The sequence below is a fragment of the Vespula vulgaris genome, chromosome 10 (assembly GCF_905475345.1).
Source record: "Vespula vulgaris chromosome 10, iyVesVulg1.1, whole genome shotgun sequence".
Lineage (NCBI taxonomy): Eukaryota > Metazoa > Arthropoda > Insecta > Hymenoptera > Vespidae > Vespula > Vespula vulgaris.
Window position 1 is genome coordinate 5987004 of NC_066595.1, and position 20709 is coordinate 6007712.

At 38.9% G+C, this 20709-nt stretch overlaps 1 protein-coding gene across 10 annotated transcripts in view; it reads right to left on the bottom strand.

Annotated features, from left to right (window-relative positions):
• The window catches only part of LOC127067062 (serine/threonine-protein kinase Warts-like), a 142756-nt gene that overhangs the window by 29967 nt on the left and 92080 nt on the right, over positions 1 to 20709 (bottom strand). Inside the window, exon 6 of one of the 10 annotated variants that reach the window (XM_051001576.1) lies at positions 382 to 2643. The exons of 8 other annotated variants lie outside the window; for them this stretch is intronic. In XM_051001576.1, the coding sequence (XP_050857533.1) occupies positions 2629 to 2643 (15 nt within the window). In that variant the 3' untranslated portion in view covers positions 382 to 2628. Of the gene's footprint in view, positions 1 to 381; positions 2644 to 8308; positions 9232 to 20709 lie in introns of those variants that run through there. One more of the 10 variants, XM_051001570.1, reaches the window with a different exon arrangement.

The following is a 20709-nucleotide window of genomic DNA, read 5'->3' on the forward strand; positions in this document are numbered from 1 at the left end:
GAAGAATTCCACGGATTTAATCGGATCCGTAATAACCCAATTATTTCATTGCCATTTCGTGTATATGTATATCTTTGGTTTTTTGATGAATCATTCTAAATAGAAGATTATTGTAAAAGAGAAGTAATCGATGGACTGATCGATAGATTGACTTATTTATATATGTATATGTATATATATATATAAATTAAAAGTATACTTTCTAATATCCGAGTGAAGTCTAACATGAAAATTAGATTATGTGATAATCAATTCTTTTAAATCTTTTACGTACGAAAAAATATTAGGGATATATATATATATATATATATATATATATATAAAAAGATAAATGTATTTAATAAGATATTTAATTAATTACGATTATCTAATTCAGCTTAATCAACGTAACAATGTAACAACCTAACAACGTTAGAGTGTTATATATAAGATAATACACGACACTTTGCGATTCTAAGCGACTCTACGAAACAAGTAATACGTTCTGAATCTAATCGTATAGACATTTTTTAGAGATCGTTCACTCATGCGTTTATAATATCAATATTCTAAGTGAATTTGAAACGCATATTTTATTGTGCAATATAAATGCATCTCGACATGCATCCATTTACGATGCATCATCTATCATCCATTCTATATGCAAACTACGATAAAATAAGCAAACATTCTTTAAGCAACAATCAAGTATTGTTAACAGATTGAATGTCATTGAGGTCTTTGGTGACAGGTATACGAGTACTAGAGTTTATTTAAAAACGTTTCTAAGATTTCTATATGCACGTGTTTGTCTGTATACACTCAAAAAAAAAAAAACTAGTATACTTTTTTTATTAAACTAGTATACTTACTTTCAACATATTTATTTTAGTAGACTAGTAGACTAAAACGTATACTTTCTAATATTCAAGTAAAGTCTAACATGAAAATTAGATAATATGAAAATCAATTCTTGACAAATTAATTTATAATTCTACGATTTTGCAAAAGAACAATGTACATAATACCCACGTAGACTTTTATTCGTGAGGATAATTAAAGTTTCTTAGAATCGTTTAAGAAGAGCTCGATTAGCGACAAACTTACCGTACGTGCTTTATATTTATTTTACTTTATTTCATTTTATAAATAATTATTATATATGACTTTAAATGTATGATTGATCTAATCATACTTTAACGTCATTTAAATTACATTTTCTTATTCCACAAAACTAATTATAATTATTATAGAACTAATGCATTTCTAATCTATTTCTAACTTTACATTATGATATATTTTATTGAATTATTAATTTAAAAGTTTATTATGTGGGACGTGCATTATAAGATGCTCGCATTTCTCTTTTAAATTGGTCCCTCGTTATCGTCACCGATGTTTCGTTAAGAAAGACCTTGTCTTACGTTTTCATGTTTCTCAGTAAGTAGAGACAACCTTTTCCGTTCTTCTCATCTTCTTCCTTTTCACCTCTTTCTACATATTATCCTGCTTAAATATGCGGCACCACGCCCATCTCTCTTTCTTTCTCTCCCTCTCATTCTCTCCCTCTCTCTCTCTCTCTCTCTCTCTCTCTCTCCATCCAGATGGTAAGAAGCTCGTACCAAGCAGCAACAGCAACGACGGCCGGCTCCAGTCATCTTTTTTGCTCTTATTCTCATATTAAAAGAGGAAGGAAACCGAAGGAACTGTCGTCCTCGGCATCTCTCTCTCTCTCTCTCTTTCTCTCTTTCTCTATCTTCCTGCTGGTTCGTTCGAATAAGGGCGACTTAATGAGTCTCGACGAGAAACAGACTGGTTAGGCTACCAAGAGATAAGCTAACTCGAGGTGTCCTCGCTACTTTGATTTCCCAAAGCTTTCTCTTTTATCTCCAGAGTTCCAATATCTACCTTATTGGCCTTCAATGGCCAATCACCGATCATATCGATAAATATCTATAGGATTTAATCGCGTTCTGTTATCATAAGTAAATATAAGTGCTGGTTCTGGATAAGAAAAAGAAAGAAAATGATTTGTATAGCAGCGAGTATGTTAAGTTAACAAAAATAAGTAAACAAACAAACAAACAAACAAACACAAAAAGCAAAAAGGAAAAAAGAGTAAAGGGGAAAAAGACTCGAAAAAAAGAAGAGAAGATGCTCCATCTTGGGAAAAGGTGTTTATCGTGTTCGTGACAGGTGAACATGTAGGATATACTTTGACGCAGTAAAATATTCAGAGTAAAGAGCTCGAGTTCCGATAAGCTCCAAGCGAAAAGAAGATCGAGAAACGAAGAGGCTGCTGGAGCGTCCTTGCGGACAACTCTGTGTTGTCGCCGTGTAATTGAGAGACATTCGGAGTGCATTAGCACTGCCGGCCAAGGGGCAGGCAGGCGTATTAATTGCTCATCAGCGATAATGAAGGGTTTGTAAGTCGATATTAGCATAACTAACAGGTTTCCCGGTAATGAAGCCACCGCTCTTGCTGGCCAGCCGCTCGATGTTCGTCTTTTATGTCTCTTACTTTCCACTCGCAAATCCCACGGAACGAACGAGCTGGAACGAGCACGAAACTGGACGAGAACGTATTGAATGTATGTACGTTCGGTTTAGTGTTCCTCGATGAATCGATGAGAAGAGACGACGAGACCACTAGGTGTACGCCATCTATGAAGATACGTCAACCACGATTAGGACTCGTTTTTTGTCAAGAGAGTATCGTGAAAATTCTCACGATTCAACTACGACCAAAGGCACAAACGATGTGTCATTTTCCACTTACGAATTCTCGTTTGGTACCACGTTGATAGTTACTGAGGAGGATCGATGAAAAATAAAAAGAGAGAGAGAGAGAGAGAGAGAGAGAGGGAGGAAGAGGGAGGGAGGAAAGAAGACAGAAAAAGAGTCGTCCTAATGAACTTTCTTCGAGAGATACGTTCACGTTAATTACAGGCATCCCTTAATGACGCTACGAGAAAGTATTGCTGCTAAAGCATGCGAGGGAGCTGGCATTGCATTGAATATGTACGGCTACGACGAGACCGCATAAGCTCGCGTCCCACATAAACACACGCGCGAAGATCGATAGAGCTACGGTGTATAAAGCATACGGCAGCTATCACGATCTCGTTATCGACTCGACCTTTCCTACATTTTTTCTGCACTCTAGCCGTCCGATACTTTCTCCGATTGTTCTACCGTGCCACGGCGATCGAACCTCGTCTAACAATTTATTCCGTTCACGTGGGCTACGAGTCTTATCTGCGATTTCTCGAACCTCTTGAAATCCTGAACGTATCGCCAGGTAGCCAGATACGATAACTCCAAATCTACGAAAGACTTCTTCTCTCTTTTTCACTCACTCTCTTTTTTCTTTCTATCTTTTTTTTCTTTTAAATTGAAAAAGCAAGACACGAACTCGGAGACATTCTGACAATGATCGATCGATGAACAACGATCGATAATACGATTCGTCCCTACGACATACACATCGTAAGAGAGTGGATGCTCCCGGTATACCTAACATTATGAATCAGGTGTTAAAAAAAAAAGAAGGCAATGCGGCAAATTGATACTACAATAAATATCGAAAAATTCACGATCGAACGAGTGAACGAAGAATGAACGAAGACACGTGGGTGGTTACAGTTTATTATCGGCCACCATACAAATTGCCCACTCGCTTTCTATTATCGGCTAAATCCCTGATAAATGTTCGCCCGCGTGCCCGTGCAATAACTCGCCATTAACGTTCCTTCCTTGCTTTTAAACCGGCGCGGGCGATAAATCGGCCGCGATTTGCCGCGCTTGGAAAGCATGGTTCTTCTTCGACGATCTCTTTCGACGATTCGAAATCGAGACGATTTCATGAAATATCCAGGTAGGATAAACGCGTTATTCGTAGTCGACCCTGAACTTTCCAAGTCGATTGAAATTCACGAACAACTGTTTGTAAGCACGCTCGGACCTTTAGTCCCGACCTCGCCTTCTTGTTACTTCCGGTGAAAACACATCGCCTATTTCCATTCGCTTATCGATTCGCAAACGATTTTATAAAAAGCACTTCTTTTTCGATATCTCTTACCTCTCGATATATCATATAAACCAATAGGTATCATCGTTTATTAAAATATGTAATCCATAAATCACGAACATTCATAAACGTCGAAAAATCTTGGTCGATCGGATATCGTATATACCGGGTATATACACCCGGTGGAGCAGGGAAAGTGGTCTTCGCTCGGAGATAGCTCTGACCGAGGCGGTCGCTTGAAAAGGCAACCTTGCAATGACCTCGCGTGAACCCGGGTACCAACGCCGAGGCGCATAAGATATATACGTAATGTACGCGCTTACCACTAACACATACGCAAATACGTTGGTATAGTATAGAGACATACTTACGAGAGAGAAAGAGAGAAAGGGGAGAGGGGAGAGCGAAGCTAAGGCCACCGACGGACCTCCGTGCCTTTGAGAGTTATCTGCAGGAAATCTACTCTTGTAGGCATGCTACAAAAGAAGGAGACGCGCGGAGTGGGCCCTGAAGTGAGTGGGGTGAGCCGGGCCCACCGGTGGGTCTCCCTCTTTCTCCCCCACCACTAACTGCTGGTTGCTCTCGAAGCCGCCACTGGCATCCGCTCCGAGGAGCGAGGAGAGGGGGCGAATGGCAGTGCCGCGCATAGAGAACACCGTGCTACCAGCGGGGGATCGCGGCCCCGATACAAGATACTGCCACGTGTTACACGCTGTTCGCCACCAGAAGGACCCTCCTCTCCACCCTCTCTTTCTATCTTGTACGGCGCACACGCTTTCCCACCCAACCCTTCTTTTCCGGCTCCCAAAGCACTCGTACGAATCCCCAACATCATCTCTTCCTTCTTCGTTCGTAGAACTCTAACTTGGTTTGTCCGATTCCTACATCCTCCACTGCAATGATACTAAGTGATCTCCTTTACCTTGAATTAGGTATATAGGCTACGAGCTCGAATGGAAATTCTTCGACAACTACCACTTTACGAGAATAATCATATGGTTGAATCCATAATTGTCTGGAGAAGTTTATGTGGAAAAGGTTTTATCAATGGAATTATCTAGTCAGGTATGATTATGAAGACATTCAATTATTATAGTTTGACGTAAAGAATAGACTAGAGAATATTTATGGATTGATAGAGTATATTTGATGGTCGGCATCGTCATGCCCATCGAGTACCGATGTACGGTTCTATTCGATTGTAAAAACCAATTACTCTATATCTTTTTCTTCGTCTTTTTTCTTTTTTAATTTTGTTTAAATATCTATAAGAGTCACTGTGCGATCATTTTTTATCTCACAGTATTAATGATCCTATCTGCATCGAGTCTTCGTGTCAATATAGGATAAATCGATTTACGGGGATAAAGTCCGATGAGATCGATGAAAGGCTATCGCCATCTTCGATCCTTCGACTTTCTCTTCCCCAAAGGCGACAAGATACGTCATTATTTTGTCGCGTCGCCATCGAAATTCCCGAGTCAGGTCATTCTTGGACTCGTTCGACGAACGAATGCCTCCTGTCTTTTACCTTCCCTCGATCCTCTCCGTTGCTCCGTTATCGCGAAGTCATCGGCATATTCGTTCGTATAAACGCAGCGCGTGCTTTCCAGATGCCTTTTAAGATTATGCAAATGCTGCTGTCCAGTCGCGACCGGCATCGGGCAGCATTTTAAAAGGTGCAACGGGCGAATCGAACGTGCGCATGGAATTGAGACGTTCCAAGACTCCGAGAATACTCTCTTGCTATAGTTTGAAATTTGTCCTTGTCGATAAAAGTATTTTCCTTCGTCTCTAACCTCGTCGTTAATATTTGTATTCTACGTTCACATTTTTACCGTCGTACCGTATTTCTTTCTATCGAAATACTAAAGAGCATTTCTTCTTTTTTTTCTTCTTCATTTATTTAAATCCTCATTCGTTTAAATATAATAATAATTATCAAAATGATTTCAACCGTATTTAAAATTTTTATTACGATTCTGTTTTATTTCAAAAAATGTTGTTAAATTTTATAAACCAAGAAAGAAAAGAAGAAGAAGAAGGAAAGAAAGAAAGATAACGACTAGATAAATTTTTCTTTTAAAAAACAATCTAAGCGATAACTTAGATTTCTTACAATTAGTACGAAGAACACTTTCTCGAAACGTTCCATGTTTCGTTAAATACCGGATTGAAAAAGAGAATGTTAAAACTTCGATTACGTCGACGTAAAATCGATCCGAGCGAGACCGTCGGACATATTTCGCGCGTTGCAAGATCTTTTCTCTCTCTCTCTCTCTCTCTCTCTCTCTTCCTCGTTTCTCCCTCAGACGATTACTCAGACTCGCTTCCCATACAGAAACTTTATAAGGACCTTAGGTTAAAACGAACGAACGAGAGGCATCGATCACGTTCCTTTTCAGAGAGTGACATTTACTGCCGTGGGTGGTGGGCGCCACGCCAAGGAAAATGTCACGGGGCAAACTCCTCGACACCGCTGTCAGATATATTCTTTCGTTATCGTGCTCGAGTGAAAATCGACTGTTGGACGCGTTCGACGTTAATTTATCCGAAGTCTCTCATCGATTAAAAGAAAATCTGTTTCAACGCTCGTCAAAATTTCTCGACGCAACAACCTAAAATATTTCTCATCTTTTCATTATGACTTTTTTTTTCATTTCTTTTTTTTCTCTTTTTTTTTTTTTTTGATCGAATTCTCTTCGCTTTAACAGCTGATTCAAGAATGTTACTCCTAGATTATAATACGTTTTAACTATCGTTCATACCATATAACGAATAATTTGTAATCGATTCGAAGCATAAATGATATTCAACAATGCGCGACGTTCGCTGCAATTTTTCCAACAAGTATTTTCCAATAGCTATCATTCTTGTGTTTATTTCTTTCATTTTTCTTTTTCCTTCTTTTCTTTTTAAGGTATGACTCAACTCAAATTACTTTCAAAGCTGCGCAATGTTGCACAGCATTTTCAACGGTTTTCAAATATATTACTGCTATAAAAGTCATTGAAATACTTAATCACTGCTTCCACCGAATCGCGGTTTACTTACGAACGAGTTACGAGATTAGCTAAAAAAAAAAAAAAAAAAAATATTGATTTTCGATCAACAGGTCAACATTATTATCGACATTGACATATTGCTTTATGATTTACTTATCGTACGTAATAGGAAATAAATAGTATTAATAATCGAACGTGTATCCAAGTATAATATAAATCCGACGAACAAATAAAAAATAATAACGATGTCTATCAAATAAATCGTGAATTTTAATTTATAAGCTATTAATCTATCTCGTTTACATAAAATTCGTAACGAGTCTCTTTCTTCTTCTTCTTCTTCTTCTTCCCTTTTCCTCTCTTCTTTTCCTCTTTTTCTTTACCTTCGAAGTCGATCGATTTAAATGCAAATCCATCTAAATTCCGTGGGCAAAAAGTTGTACATAAAAAAAGTGGTAATACGTGTAAATCGCAGAGGACAAAATCTGATCATTGCCTTTCGAGGTTATCGCAAGAGAGACCAGTTAGCCGAGTATCGTGGGCGTACGGCCAAGATCTGGCGTAAAATCCGAAGTAGCTTGATCTAGAAGGCCGAGATCGACGCATGTAAACGCTCAAGTTCGATCTAGCGTGAACCGCGATACCGATTGGACAGTTAATATCTCACTTCGGTAGCCTACCTTCCTTTGCACGTCCACGTCGTCGTAAGAACGCCGCCGTAAGCCACACGAGGGGATTGGAAAGGTTGAGTTTATGTATTCATTTCTAGCAACTCTCTCTCTCTCTCTCTCTCTCTCTCTTTCTCTCTTTTTCTCTCTTTCTCTTTCTCTCTCTCTTGGGACCTAATGTATAGACGTATGTGGGAGCGAGTTGGTTACGTCATCTACACTACGCGAGAATAGCCATCACGTGCGAACCCGAACCTTCTATGTCTACATTTCTCTTCACTTTCTTTTATATATGTGTGTGTGGTGTGTGTGTGTGTATCTCCGTTTATTTATTTATAAGATGAAACATAAAATGATTGAAAAAAATATTCGAAAGTTAATTTTAGAGTAAAATTATTAGATCGTTAGATACTGTTCTAGTTTAAAGAACCGTAACGATAATGCTACATCGACAGAGAAAGATAATTTTGTAGATATTAATTAATATAAACTTTTATTAAAATTGAAAACGTTTCTGTATCGAAGGAAAATGTATTTTATTTCGAGAAGGTAACGTGTAATGCTTAAGTTATTCGTATATGATACAAATTAATAAGTATGTATATATTTATATTACGAATCATGTATATATATATATTACAATTTATATTTCATTTAGGACTATGTTAATAAAAATAATTAAATAATTCGTTAACGTTATACTTGTTCAGTATACTTTAAAATAATTTCGAGATAAGTAATTTCATAAGAAGGAAACGTTCTTCTGTGTTAACCCAGATTCCAATGAGATTCTCATTTCATTTCTTTTTTTATTTTTATTTTTTATTTAAACTTTGCTTACTTGCCTTTCGGTTCATAAATATTTGAGTATTTTATATAACTATCATCGTCCAATAATACAAGTTTTATAATAACAACTTGATACTCACATTCTCGAATAGTTTTCGAAATCTCCCGAAACCTTTTATGATTTTGATAAAACGAAGTAACTGCGAAGAGTATCAAAAGGTGGATATTAACGAGGAAATCGCGTCACGATCATGCACGAAATCGCGAGGGATATAACGATATCGTATACGAGATAACGTCTTATACGTCTAACTATTGATCGTAAAATTGAGATCGCGTCTTGATTTCTTCTTATTCCAGACTTTACGTGTGATATGGGAACTAAAGATCGATCGATCGATCGATCGATCGATAAAGGGACACTTTCGATTCGCAGACGAAAACGTGTCACGGTGATCGTTAGAGAACACTTTTTTTTGTCGATACAAGCTATATATCAATCTCAAGGAGAATAGTTCTTCTCGTTTCGAGGCACGAAATCAAAGAGTAAAAGAAAGACAGAAAGAGATAGAAAATGCCCGCTCACTCGCTTGGCGGCATCGATCTCCAACCGCGCGAGAAGCCGCCAGCCGAGCGCTAATGAGACAGCTGCCCTTTTCTCGCCAACGAGAATCGCCCATTTCGCGGATAATAAAGCCCACCGAAGAGCCACTGTTGGCATGTTCGCTAATGGGACACCTCGGTCGTCATAATTTTGAGCCTGAAATAATATCGCGAGAATCCTAGTAACAAAAGCTATTTCACTATGGTATGGATAATTTTAAAGACAAATTTATTACATCGAAAAAATTCATATTACTTGTTAATGTTAAGTAAACTTATATAGTTTCTTTCCTTCGATATCGTTCTTTTAGGAATTCGTGTTATCGCTAACATCTCATTATTTTTCTTTCTTCATTGAAACTTTATGGATAGTACCACGATGTTCGAAGTTTTTCTCAGTCTTGAAATTTTCTAACGTCGAAGATGAAAAAGTTTTTCGTTCCGTTAATTTCGATCTCTTAAAAGACGAATCTATCTATTCCGACAATCTTTCCGGCCTCATTCGCTAATATGTATATATACATATATGTTTATGTATATATATATATATATATATATATATATATATATTAATTTATATATATATAAATTAATCTTTTTTTATTTGTTTCATTCTTTTACGTTTTTTCTTCTGATTGCTTAAATAAACTAAGAAGAGATTTCTCTTCATATGCACTTAATATTCAGTTCACGAACATCATCGCCAATCACCATCAATAACGTGAAAAACCTGATTTGCAACGTCGATAGTTTCTGGAATCATCACCTCTTCGTTCTCTTCCCTTCTCTTGTCTTTTTTAAAAAGAAAGAAAAAAGAAGAAGTGCTTGACGCATTTCAAAGAAAAAGCGTAATAGAGGGAGAACGGGATGCAATTTTAATTAAATACTTTTTTCCGAGAGGGCTATTATTCCGATATCATCGTTCTCGAGCACGCCCGTTCGTGCCGATCGGCCTCTACGTGACTTTGGATAATTCCGATAAAATCGTACGGCCGTGCTAAAGAAACGCGCTAATTCCAAGCAACAGCTGGTTTTGCGAGAGGAATGGAATCGTATGATGAGACATGAATTTTTCAACGATTCTGATGACGTCATTTGAAAACTCGTCACCAGGATAATTTGAAGATAAGATGAAAATGTCGAAATGTTACCAATGAGAAGAAACCAAAAATGAGAGAGTTCTCTCTCGTAGGGTCAAAAGTTCAGGGTTCGTTTGCATCGGTCGGAGGAATGGCAACGGAGAAGTAGAAGAAGAAGAAGAAGAAGATGAAAGAAAGAGAAGGAAGAGACTGATGAAAAGATGCAAAGGGAAAGAGAAAGACATACAGAGAGAGAGAGAGAGAGAGAGAGAGAGAGAATGAAAAAAGTCAATCGGAGCCCTCCATTACCATACGTTATTGGCTAACTTCGGGCCGGTCAGTGTTTGCTATAACTCCAGATAAATAAACCCCAGGGGCAGATAAATCTACGTGCGCGCCACGGCGTGTATAATGCAAATGCAATCATGTCCACGATCCGGCTTGCTCGGCGCGGACCTTAAAACTTCAACGATGGTCCCTTAAGAGCCTCCGACTCTTTGCCTATAAAGGGCACGCAACCAAGGGCCCTTCACGAATTTACAACTCCGCTCGAAAGCGAGTACGCGACCCCTACACGCGGAAGATCGTGTTTGACTATCCCTCGCTGATAGTCCTCTTCTTCGGGATAAATATTTCTATCCTCTTCGGTTTCCTTCTTCTTCTTCTACTACTTATTCTTCTTATTATTATTTTTCTTTTGAACGTTAAGAATCGATTCTATTTTTTTCTATGCACCGTAAAAGCGAGAATTATGAATCCTTCTTTTATTTTGTCCGCAACGTCGGTCCCGGGACTCGATAAATATCGGATTTATCGTATCGAACGATATTACGTTCGAAGTATAATACCCCGAAGAATTTGAGAAAAAAAAAATTGTCCAACGTTACTTTCGCCGACGCCGATATGGAAAAGACTGATAATCGAGTCGCATTCCATTCCGAAGTTTTATTCGCGTGACTCTTGTCAACCGATCCGGTTACAGATTCTAATATGGACCAACAGAAATATAGCACGTGCGTACGTATGCACATATAAGAAAGAACGTACGCGAGGATCGCGAGTTCCTGGATAAAATAACTTAGCTGCACCCTCGTCTAAGTACTCTTGCGAATTCGTAACCGTTTCGTCACGGTTGTAGAATAACAATATTAAATTATCGACGCATACTCGAAGCACGACACTTGTTTTCATTGATGCAATAAAACCAAATGAGAGAGGCTATAAAATGTGAGATCACGGCGAGCACCATGTAAATCTATTTCCCTTTCGATCGAACGAATCCACTAGACTAAGATTTATGGCTAATTATCTGCACGACAAATGCGACCGATCTACCGTTCATTCTCCCGATTACCTTACCAAACGTTGCACACATTGTAGAATAGAAAGGAAAGCCGAATAGTTTTATCTATGATATTATGCGAATCAGCGTTCGAATCTTTCGTCCTTTATGTTTTTATTTTAATGAAATCGCTTATCGATCATTACCATTTGTTATTTCTTTTTCTATTTGTTTCAATTTTTTGTTTGTTCTTTGTTTTTCGTTTCCTTTCCTTCTAATCAACGAATAAATATATCTAAGCTAAATTATAAGTTAACTTAGGAAATTCAAATGAATGGTATCGTATCGATCGGATCGCACGGTAAAATATGTTAAGACGTTCCTTTGAATCATCCGATAGATCCTCTTAATCGTTCCCGTCGTGAGCGATTAACAACAAAATCTCTGACGTTAATCTATAGGAGTCATCGCAAAAAAAAGTTACGCTCGCTTATACAGATTTATCCTTCTGGTGAATCCTTCTCTATAGTTGGCACTATGTTGTTTCTATCTCTTGGCATATTAATGACGATCTCCTTCGAGGCCGATACAAGCGGCAACGTTATGCGCACCAGTAATGAAGAGAATAACGATCTTGCTAATATACATTATTGTAGCATGAGCGTCGAATCGGCGCACGATTATTAAAACGATATAAAACGATTCGATTCTTCGGCGATCTAGAAAGAAAGAAAGAAAGAAAGAAGGTTTGCGCCAAATGTCAAAGAAACTTTCTTACCGACTACGCGAATAAATCGTTTGATCGAAAAGAAATCGATTCGATCGTTCGTTCAGGATCAAAAATTTTTCCTCGTAAATGAGAAAGTAGAAATCTATAATTAAAATCGAAAGGAGAATATTTATATGAATATATATATATATACATATATATATATATATATTTCTTTTTCTTTTTATTTTCTTTTTCTTTTCAATCCCTAAAGAATACCGACGTTATATCGTAAACCGTGCACCAAAGAAATTTTTGCATTAACGAAGAAACCAATAGGATTATTAGAATTCGCATATTTCCTTATCGAATTATTCGTTCAGTGATTAAGCGGGAATCTTTAAAGCACGTTAGAAATTCGAGGACGGATTCTTCGGGAAGATAATGAAAGAGACATCGATTTTTTTTTTAATACCAAAGGAATTTTCCACAATCGTTGTTTCTCGTTAATATAATTGCTCGCTAATATAATACGATTTATGTTCGGTAACAAGCGTGTTTCTAAGAATTCCGCTTCGGAAGAATGTTTTTTCGCGCGTTGGAAAACTCCGTGGAAAATCGTCGTCTAATCGTCGAGCACCAGAACGTATGTAGAAGTTTCCAAAGATTTTCTTTTCCTTTTATTCTACTAAAAAGAGAGAGAGAGAGAGAGAGAGAGAGAGGGAAAGGAAGAAAGAAAAACAGAAAAAGAGCTAGGATTCATTAAGGACATTAAATTATTTCTATTAAGCTATATACTCGTGTAATTTCAATTATCAAGAGAATAATAATTATAATAATAATAATAATAAGAAGAAGAAGAAGAAGAAGAAGAAGAAGAAGAAGAAGGAGAAATAAAATAAAGAGAAAAAGAAAAGTCTTAATAAAATTATTAAAGAGCCCGAAGGATCGTTATTGAATCCTCTAAGGATTCGTTAAAAGGATTAACGTTACACGCGACTCCGCAAGAGTCATTAGTGTCGTATGAAAGGGGCTGCAGTTTTCCCAAGAAGCGCGTGTCGCCTGTGGCAGGAAACACAACGGTGCGTCAAACGTTACGCCTAATTATAATCATTAAACGACACCGCAAATTAATGTCCGTCATGCGAGCGTCACGGAAGAAGCGAGCGAGGAACTTTACGCGTTTTCCACGGCTGCTGAGTTGGCCATTATGATCCAACATGAACATCTATACTTCTACATATACATACATACACACATACACATATATATATGTCGTTTGTATTCTCCATTATACTGTTATTAAAAAAAACTTATAAGAGAGAGAGAAAGAAAAAAAGAAAGAGAAAGAGAGAGAGAGAGAGAAAGACAGAGGTGTTTATTTTATTTTATTTTGCCGACTGATTTTCAAGCTTAGCGATAAACGTTCGTAGAATCATCGGAAGGATATTTCCTGTTCGGAAGACGTGTACAAGAAGAAAACGAGGAAGAAGAGGAAGAGGAAGGAGGAGAAGGAGGAGGAGTGCAACATTAAATCGGGATTAGCCGTCGAAGAAAAGGTCGTTTGTATCGCGAGGCCGGAGATCGTATGGCGACAAAGCTGCGCCTTTGGTACTGACATGCTTTACCGACGATGTAAGGCCCGAACAGGCTGGAGAGAGAAAGAGAGAGAGAGAGAAAAGGACAGAGATAGGTGGTTTAAGAGGTATCGAGATTGCACCGTGTGTGGTCTTTAAAGACACTCTGATACACGGCGAGAACGGCTGGATGTTAAAAAGAATCGACGAAAAGTAGTAGATACTTCCGCTTTCTCCTTATCTCTTTTCGAGAAATATTTCGATAGTTAGAGTCGATACACGAGAGAGAAATTAAAGTCTTCGACGAGATTACGAAAGGTACTTAAAATCTATAATAAAACAAAAAATTTGTCCATAGTTTTTACGCTTCATCCCTCTTGTCATGAGAAAAGAAAAAAAAAACACATACACACACACAAACAAACAAACAAACAAAAACAAAACAAAGATATAAAGAAAACTCGAAGGATCTAACTAAATACTTTGTCGATCGCTTTCGATGTAGATCGCGTATCCACCGACAACGCTTGCATCGGCAGATATAACGATGCAACTTACGAACTAACCTAAAGGCTCTTACAATATATGAGAAAAAGAAAGAGAGATGGAAGAGAGAGCCCCCGGTGCGATTAATGCCGATTAAAAAGGCAAAACGTCCCGCCTCTGATCATTACAGCTGAGAGTAGGGAGCCATTGGCCGATAGTAATTCTGTTCTCGAAGTAAGGTAGCACACTGGTAACTCTCTCTCTCTCTCTTTCTCTTTCGCTCTCTCTCTCTCTCTCTCTCTTTATTTTCTTCATCGCTATCCTTCGTCTTTTCATTTTGTATTCAGCCCCGTTGTTGCTGTCGACTTGCCCCCTTCTCTCTCTCTCTCTCTCTCTCTCTCTCTCTCTCACTTCGGGAGGCAAGTAATTGCTTCTAGTCGGGCGCTGAGCTTCGCCGGCGGTTCGATAGCCAAACTTATAATTTAATGGTTAATTATATAAGGGGTCCCCCGCGATTCGGCCGAGCCACTGGGCGGACACGATGACGTGCAGGAATGCCAGCACCTCCGATGAAAAGATGCGAGTATGAGACTCCTCTTTCAATCCCTTCCTACCCTCTTTCTTTATCGTAAGAAGCTAGTCAGAGTCTTGTTCATCGATGAATGTAGAATCTTTCTCTCTCTTTCTCTCTCTTTGTCAAACATTTTACAGATGAGAAACATATAGTACTTCATGTATCGATATCTTGAAGTGTAGGGTAGAAATGAATCAGTGAATGACGATGATGAACCAACGAGGACCGATCTGTATCGCTACCGTCACTAATCTGTTTTCTCTTTAAAAAGGATAGAGTAGCTCGTCGAACGATGAAACGTAAGAGAGGGAGAGAGAGAGAGAGAGAGAGAGAGAGAGAAAGAGGAAAGGGAGAGAGAGAAAGAGAAAGAAAGATGCAGGTCAGACCGGTCAGCTCGATTATTATCGAGTCAAGATTTCTTTCGAGAGAGCCGTCCGGGGTCTATTATCGCGATGACAAGAGGTTAATAACGAAGCGGCAATTCGAGAAATGTTTCACGATCGAGATTATTCGTTTTGTAATATTTTTTTTCCTTTCTTCTTTTTCCCCTTTTTATTTTTCCTTTCTCTATATCTTTTTTCTTTTTTGGTTTGTTTGTCGATGGGTACTCTCTAAAATTCTTCGAAGGGCACAACATACATAATTATTACGTGGTATAGCGGCTTGGAATAACGAAGTCAGAGGATGAATTTCGCCCGTAGACGCTTAGCCGTTCGATAAATCCAATCGCTTTCGCGCGACCATAATTTGCGATCGGTTATAGCTAATTCGTATGTATAGAAGCGTTCGTCCCCGACGTTTTCGTTATGAATATTAATACGCGTGTGGATTACGTAGGTACAGTTGATATATGTAGGATACTCTCGCGGCTTGTAATCTACATTCCACGACGAGGGATACAATTTTTTATTGGAAAAGAGGACAGGAAGAAGAAAGAGAGAAGAAGGAAGAAAGGAAGAAAAGAAGGATCGATCGATGGATCGATAGATCGTTTCATTGCGAATTTATGTCAGTTCAAAGATTTTATAGATCTTTGATTTGTATCTCGGGGTGTTCCGACTAGTTGTGCAAGTATGTAACTGTAGAATTTTGAGGGGAAAGTATCACGAAAAGTTTACGAGAAATACGAAAAAATTAAGAAGGAAGGATAAGCATGAGCGTATTCCTCTCGATCGTATTCTCTCTCTCTCTGTCTCTCCTTCTTACTCTTATTTGTGCGCTCGCGAGATCAAGATCATCGTGGTCAAGAGAAATGGTGTCTCTCGACAGAACGAGAGAATTCCGTGACGAACCTGTAAGTCGTTCCGCGTCCTCGCACACCAGGCGTGTCTGTCTCTCCTCGCTTGCCGACATCGCCCGAAGGTATCATCGATCCTTACAACGGAATATCGTCCGCTTATATGTATATAGATATCTCTCTCTCTTTTTTGTCCCTCTCTTTGATCGACACCTATGTCAACGAACAGCCGTGACCGATCATCTTCCGATCATAAAACTTGCTGCTCTCTCGTAATCGTTAATAACGATCCGATCCGCTCGAAATTTGTCTAATAATTAAAAATAAATGATTAACGATAACAGTAATATCCTTGATCCGATGTGAAATAAATAAAAAAATTTTTATTATGTAAAGTTAAGATAAGAAACGATCTCATAAGATTAATCTTGTACGATCGAGTTTCTCCAAACGTGAATGTAAATTAAACCGTGGCCATTTGTCGAGAATAGGCTATTAGAGCTACTTACGTTTCTTTGTTATCCTTGTTCGGTATCCAAGAATACCGATCGTAAGAAAGACGACAGCAAAGGACTACTGATCGATTGTCCTTCCGACAAAGAAATTACGAGGGAACGCATGCAGAGACTCGTGGTCCTCTCGTTGAAGAAAATCGAGTTCGCGTAGCAGTGCCTGCCTGGCAGGAGCGCCGACTGTTATTTCTGCGTTATGAATAATGCATTCGCGATTGGTAGCGTTGATAGTGAACGCGTATGTAATTACGATCACAGCGCGGGTGCTGTGATAATTGCGAGGAACGCGTCTAAAGAGATTCAGCGATTTCAAATTGTGCAACGTTTTCAATCCGAACAGATATTTTCCATTGAATTATTCTTTCCCATATCTTCCTTTCAACCGAGGGAAAATCATTGGAACGTATTTAAAGCGATTATGCAACGACGAACCTAACGATACACGTGTGTCTCCATGGAAAATTTAAAGAAAGAAAAAAAAAAGAAAAGAAAAAATTGATACAAGGATAATAGTTGAAGTAAACCAGCTGTAAGAACGGTGTCTTCGAACGACAAGGGGAAAAAGTCGATCGTATTAAAAACGTAATATCGATTTCGAAGATAATATCGAAAATGAAAGAATATCCCAAATTTTCTTCCCTTAGAAAAATTTCAAAGTGTTAAAAAGGATTGGCAATCGACTTTGCTGCTCCGTTCGTCCATCCGATAAAAGCAACGACGTAGAGACGCGTAGAGAATCGATAAGAATCGATCGATCGATCGATCGATTCACCGTACGCACGTATATTGCCGTCTTCTTGTCCGAAGGCTGAGTTCGAGCGCGATAAACAATAATTTTTAAAGTCGTAAAAGAAGAGGGTGCCGCCTCTTGAGAAGCCCGCAGGGACGATGGCAAGAAGATAATGAAGAAAGGCTGCGAAGCTTATCCGAATCAATCGAGAGAGGAAGAGGGTGGTGGCTCTGCCCTCTTAAATGGGAAGCCGAAATGCCCTAATTGTCGATATGGAGGACCCCCTATTGGCCTCGCGGTACGTATAATTACAAGAGAATGACTCGGCGCGACTCCTTCGAGCCTGTTCCGTAGAACTCTTCTGGTTTTCTTATCGGTCCTCGGCCTCTCGACGATCCCTACACGTTTCCAACCCAAGTCATTTAATCCCATGACGAGGACATGGGGAGAGAGAAAGAGAGAGAGAGAGAGAGAGAGAAAGAGAGAAAGAGAGAAGCTGACCTCGCGCTCCTTGCTATCTATCGAAACCACTCCGCGAATCTTTCTTTTGTCTTGCTTCTCGTGGTTACTTAGCAAGGATCGAGCCGTGCTCGGCGATGCTGCGTGGAAAGATAAATAGATATGAGATCGCCACTCGCCATATATTCTATCCCATATAACGTCATCTCTCTTGATCGTCTAGCTTCTTTGAACATTCGCCGAGCAAATATCCTTCTTTTCTCTAAGGAATATATGTACCTTAAACACGTCGATGAAACTTGATATTCCTTCTTTGAAACTTGAATATATTCCAGCGTTTATGAAACTATGTTTCATCCGTTATGATATAGTAAGGAAAGGAAAGGACGAGACCAGGCTCCGATTAAGGTTTACACACCAAAGCCACGTGGCGCGTCCTCGCATTATGTGATTGCAGAGTTCACCCCGTCATTACTCGACCCCGTCACGACCCCTTTTCACAAGAGGCCTACGGGGTTTGAACTTATGCTTACGTATGTCTACGTACATACGTACGTTTATTCTCTATATACAAAACGAGAGAAACACGTGTGCGCGATCATAGTTGCATACCTTCCTCTCAAATCGAATGAGTGTTCTAGATCGCAAGAGGGCGAGCACGTAACGAAATAGGAATTCGCTAAGAAGGTGTTTCCTATTGAGCCACTGAGTAAGAGAGAGAGAGAGAGAGAGAGAGTTTATTTACGTTTCTACGACTTTCGACCTTAAAAGCATGCCGGTGAACTCGAGCACGAATATCGTATCGCAGGAAAGGATCTCGAGCAGATTTGCGGTTTACACGCTACCGCCATTGCGAATACGCCTTGCTCGGATCTTGCTAGTCGACTATTTCTCTCTTTTTCTTTTTCTTTCGCTTTTTCTTCCTCTTCTTCTTCTTCTTCTTCTTCTTCTTCTTCTTCTTCGTCTTCGTCTTCGTCTTCGTCTTCGTCTTCGTCTTCGTCTTCTTCTTCTTCTTCTTCTTTCATGAAAATTGATATTGCCTTGAACGAAGAACCTTTAGGATATATTAAAATTATAAGTGATAAGGAAACGAGTAGGAAAACCGTTTTTCGTAAATGATAAAGTAAATCTCTGAGATCGAGTATGTCAACGTAATTAAAACGCAAACTATTAAGCTTCGCTACATTTTCTAGAAACAATGGTATAGCGTGCGGCCGTGAGCAAGCTCGCGCGTGCTAGCTATTAAAGACCAAAAGTCGAGCAACGCTTTTGTGCGATGTATCAGAAATCGTAAGGCTGACTATGTAACGAGAAAAAATTAATTTTTCTGACCTACTTCGGGGAAAATCCCTGTAAATGAGAGATTAGATTATATAACTGGAGTATAGATTTTTTTAATTATCATTATTATTGTTATTAGCTGCATTGTGTTTATATAACATGTCGTATAAAATTCGTTTGTGTTTATTTAATTATTTTAAAAAACCACTTGGACGATATTATAACGAATAATTCTCTTTCTATTTTTTCTTTTTTTTAATTGGATAATGGTTTCAAGATTTGTAGAAAAGAAATGATAAATATCCGATTTCAAGTTTGAACGAACTTGTTTCGAAAAGTTTTGTTGCTATATTTGCGGACATAATATTGCAGACATTTATTCTGTTTTTTTTTTTTTTTTTTTCTTTAAATTCACCTATATAAATTTATAGAAATATTTTGAAGTAAATTACGAGGATTAAATTTACCTTACAATCAAATTGATTTTTATATTAAAAAAAAAAAAGAGAGAAAAGAGAAAAGAAAGACAGGGTAAGAGTAAAAGGAAGGAAACCGGTGTGGATGCTAGTAGGAGGTGGAAAGAAGTACCTAAGAAGGAAAGGTGGATGAAGAGGAGTAAAGAGAATCATGAGCTCCCACAGGGGCTGACCTCTTGACCCTATCAGCCGAGGCCCCACTGCGGTATTGTTTATAGCGTTGAACCGTGCACCGACTACGGAACTCCTATTGTTTCTCGAAGGTCCCATTGTCTGTGGACCTTCTCCGCCTCTCTTTCTCTCTTTCGATCTCCTTCTCTACTTCTTCGTGGCCGCCACCGTGCCGCCACCGTCGTCGCAATTTACAGAGATATAAAGGCTTCGCCCTAATTATCGCAGCGTAATTGCTCAATCCGGACCAGACGAGACACGGATAAGATACCAAGTCGATGACTCGGACTCACGGTAGAAATACCAGTACACACAGACGGATAATAACGATGACGAAATAATATACTTTATATCGAACAAACACAGAAAGAGGTGTTTATTTCTTTTTTATTTATTTATTTCTTTTTTTTTCCTTCGACGTTCCAGTCGACGAAAAACTTGAAGTAAACGCATGAAACGTTTCCGCGATCTTCAAAGCTCCACAAGCTTTGATCTATCGAGCCCCGATGCAGTTTGTATGGAGCTGTAATAGGGATGTCGCAAATACGTCGCGAGGCGTGAAATCGTTTTGCGACTGTGGGGGAAAAAAAGAGGGATATGTAGGATGGTTAGAGAATGAGAGGAGGAGGAGGAGGAGGAGAAGGAGGAAATAAAGGAAAAGAAATGTAGAAAGAACGAAGATAAAACTCGAACGGAAGACGCGTACGTCAAGGGGATATGCGAGTGTTAGTGCACCGGATCGCATCGACGCGACGTAATCACTGTGATCGAAGAAGAAACGCGATGGAAAAGTGCGGGAGAAGGGCTGGCGAAGGTCCCTAAGGCGACGTTATATACCTTCGAGGAGAGTAAAAGGACCCTCCTACTTCGTCTCAGCTTCTTCCTTTCTTCCCTCTCTCCTCTTCCTCTCATACATACATACATACATATATATATATATATATATATATATATATATATATATATATATATATACGTCCACTCGATCCTTTTGGATCGCACGACAGCGGCAGATGGTGGATATGCACGAAGTACCAGCGGCGCGAACCGATGGTGGTAGTA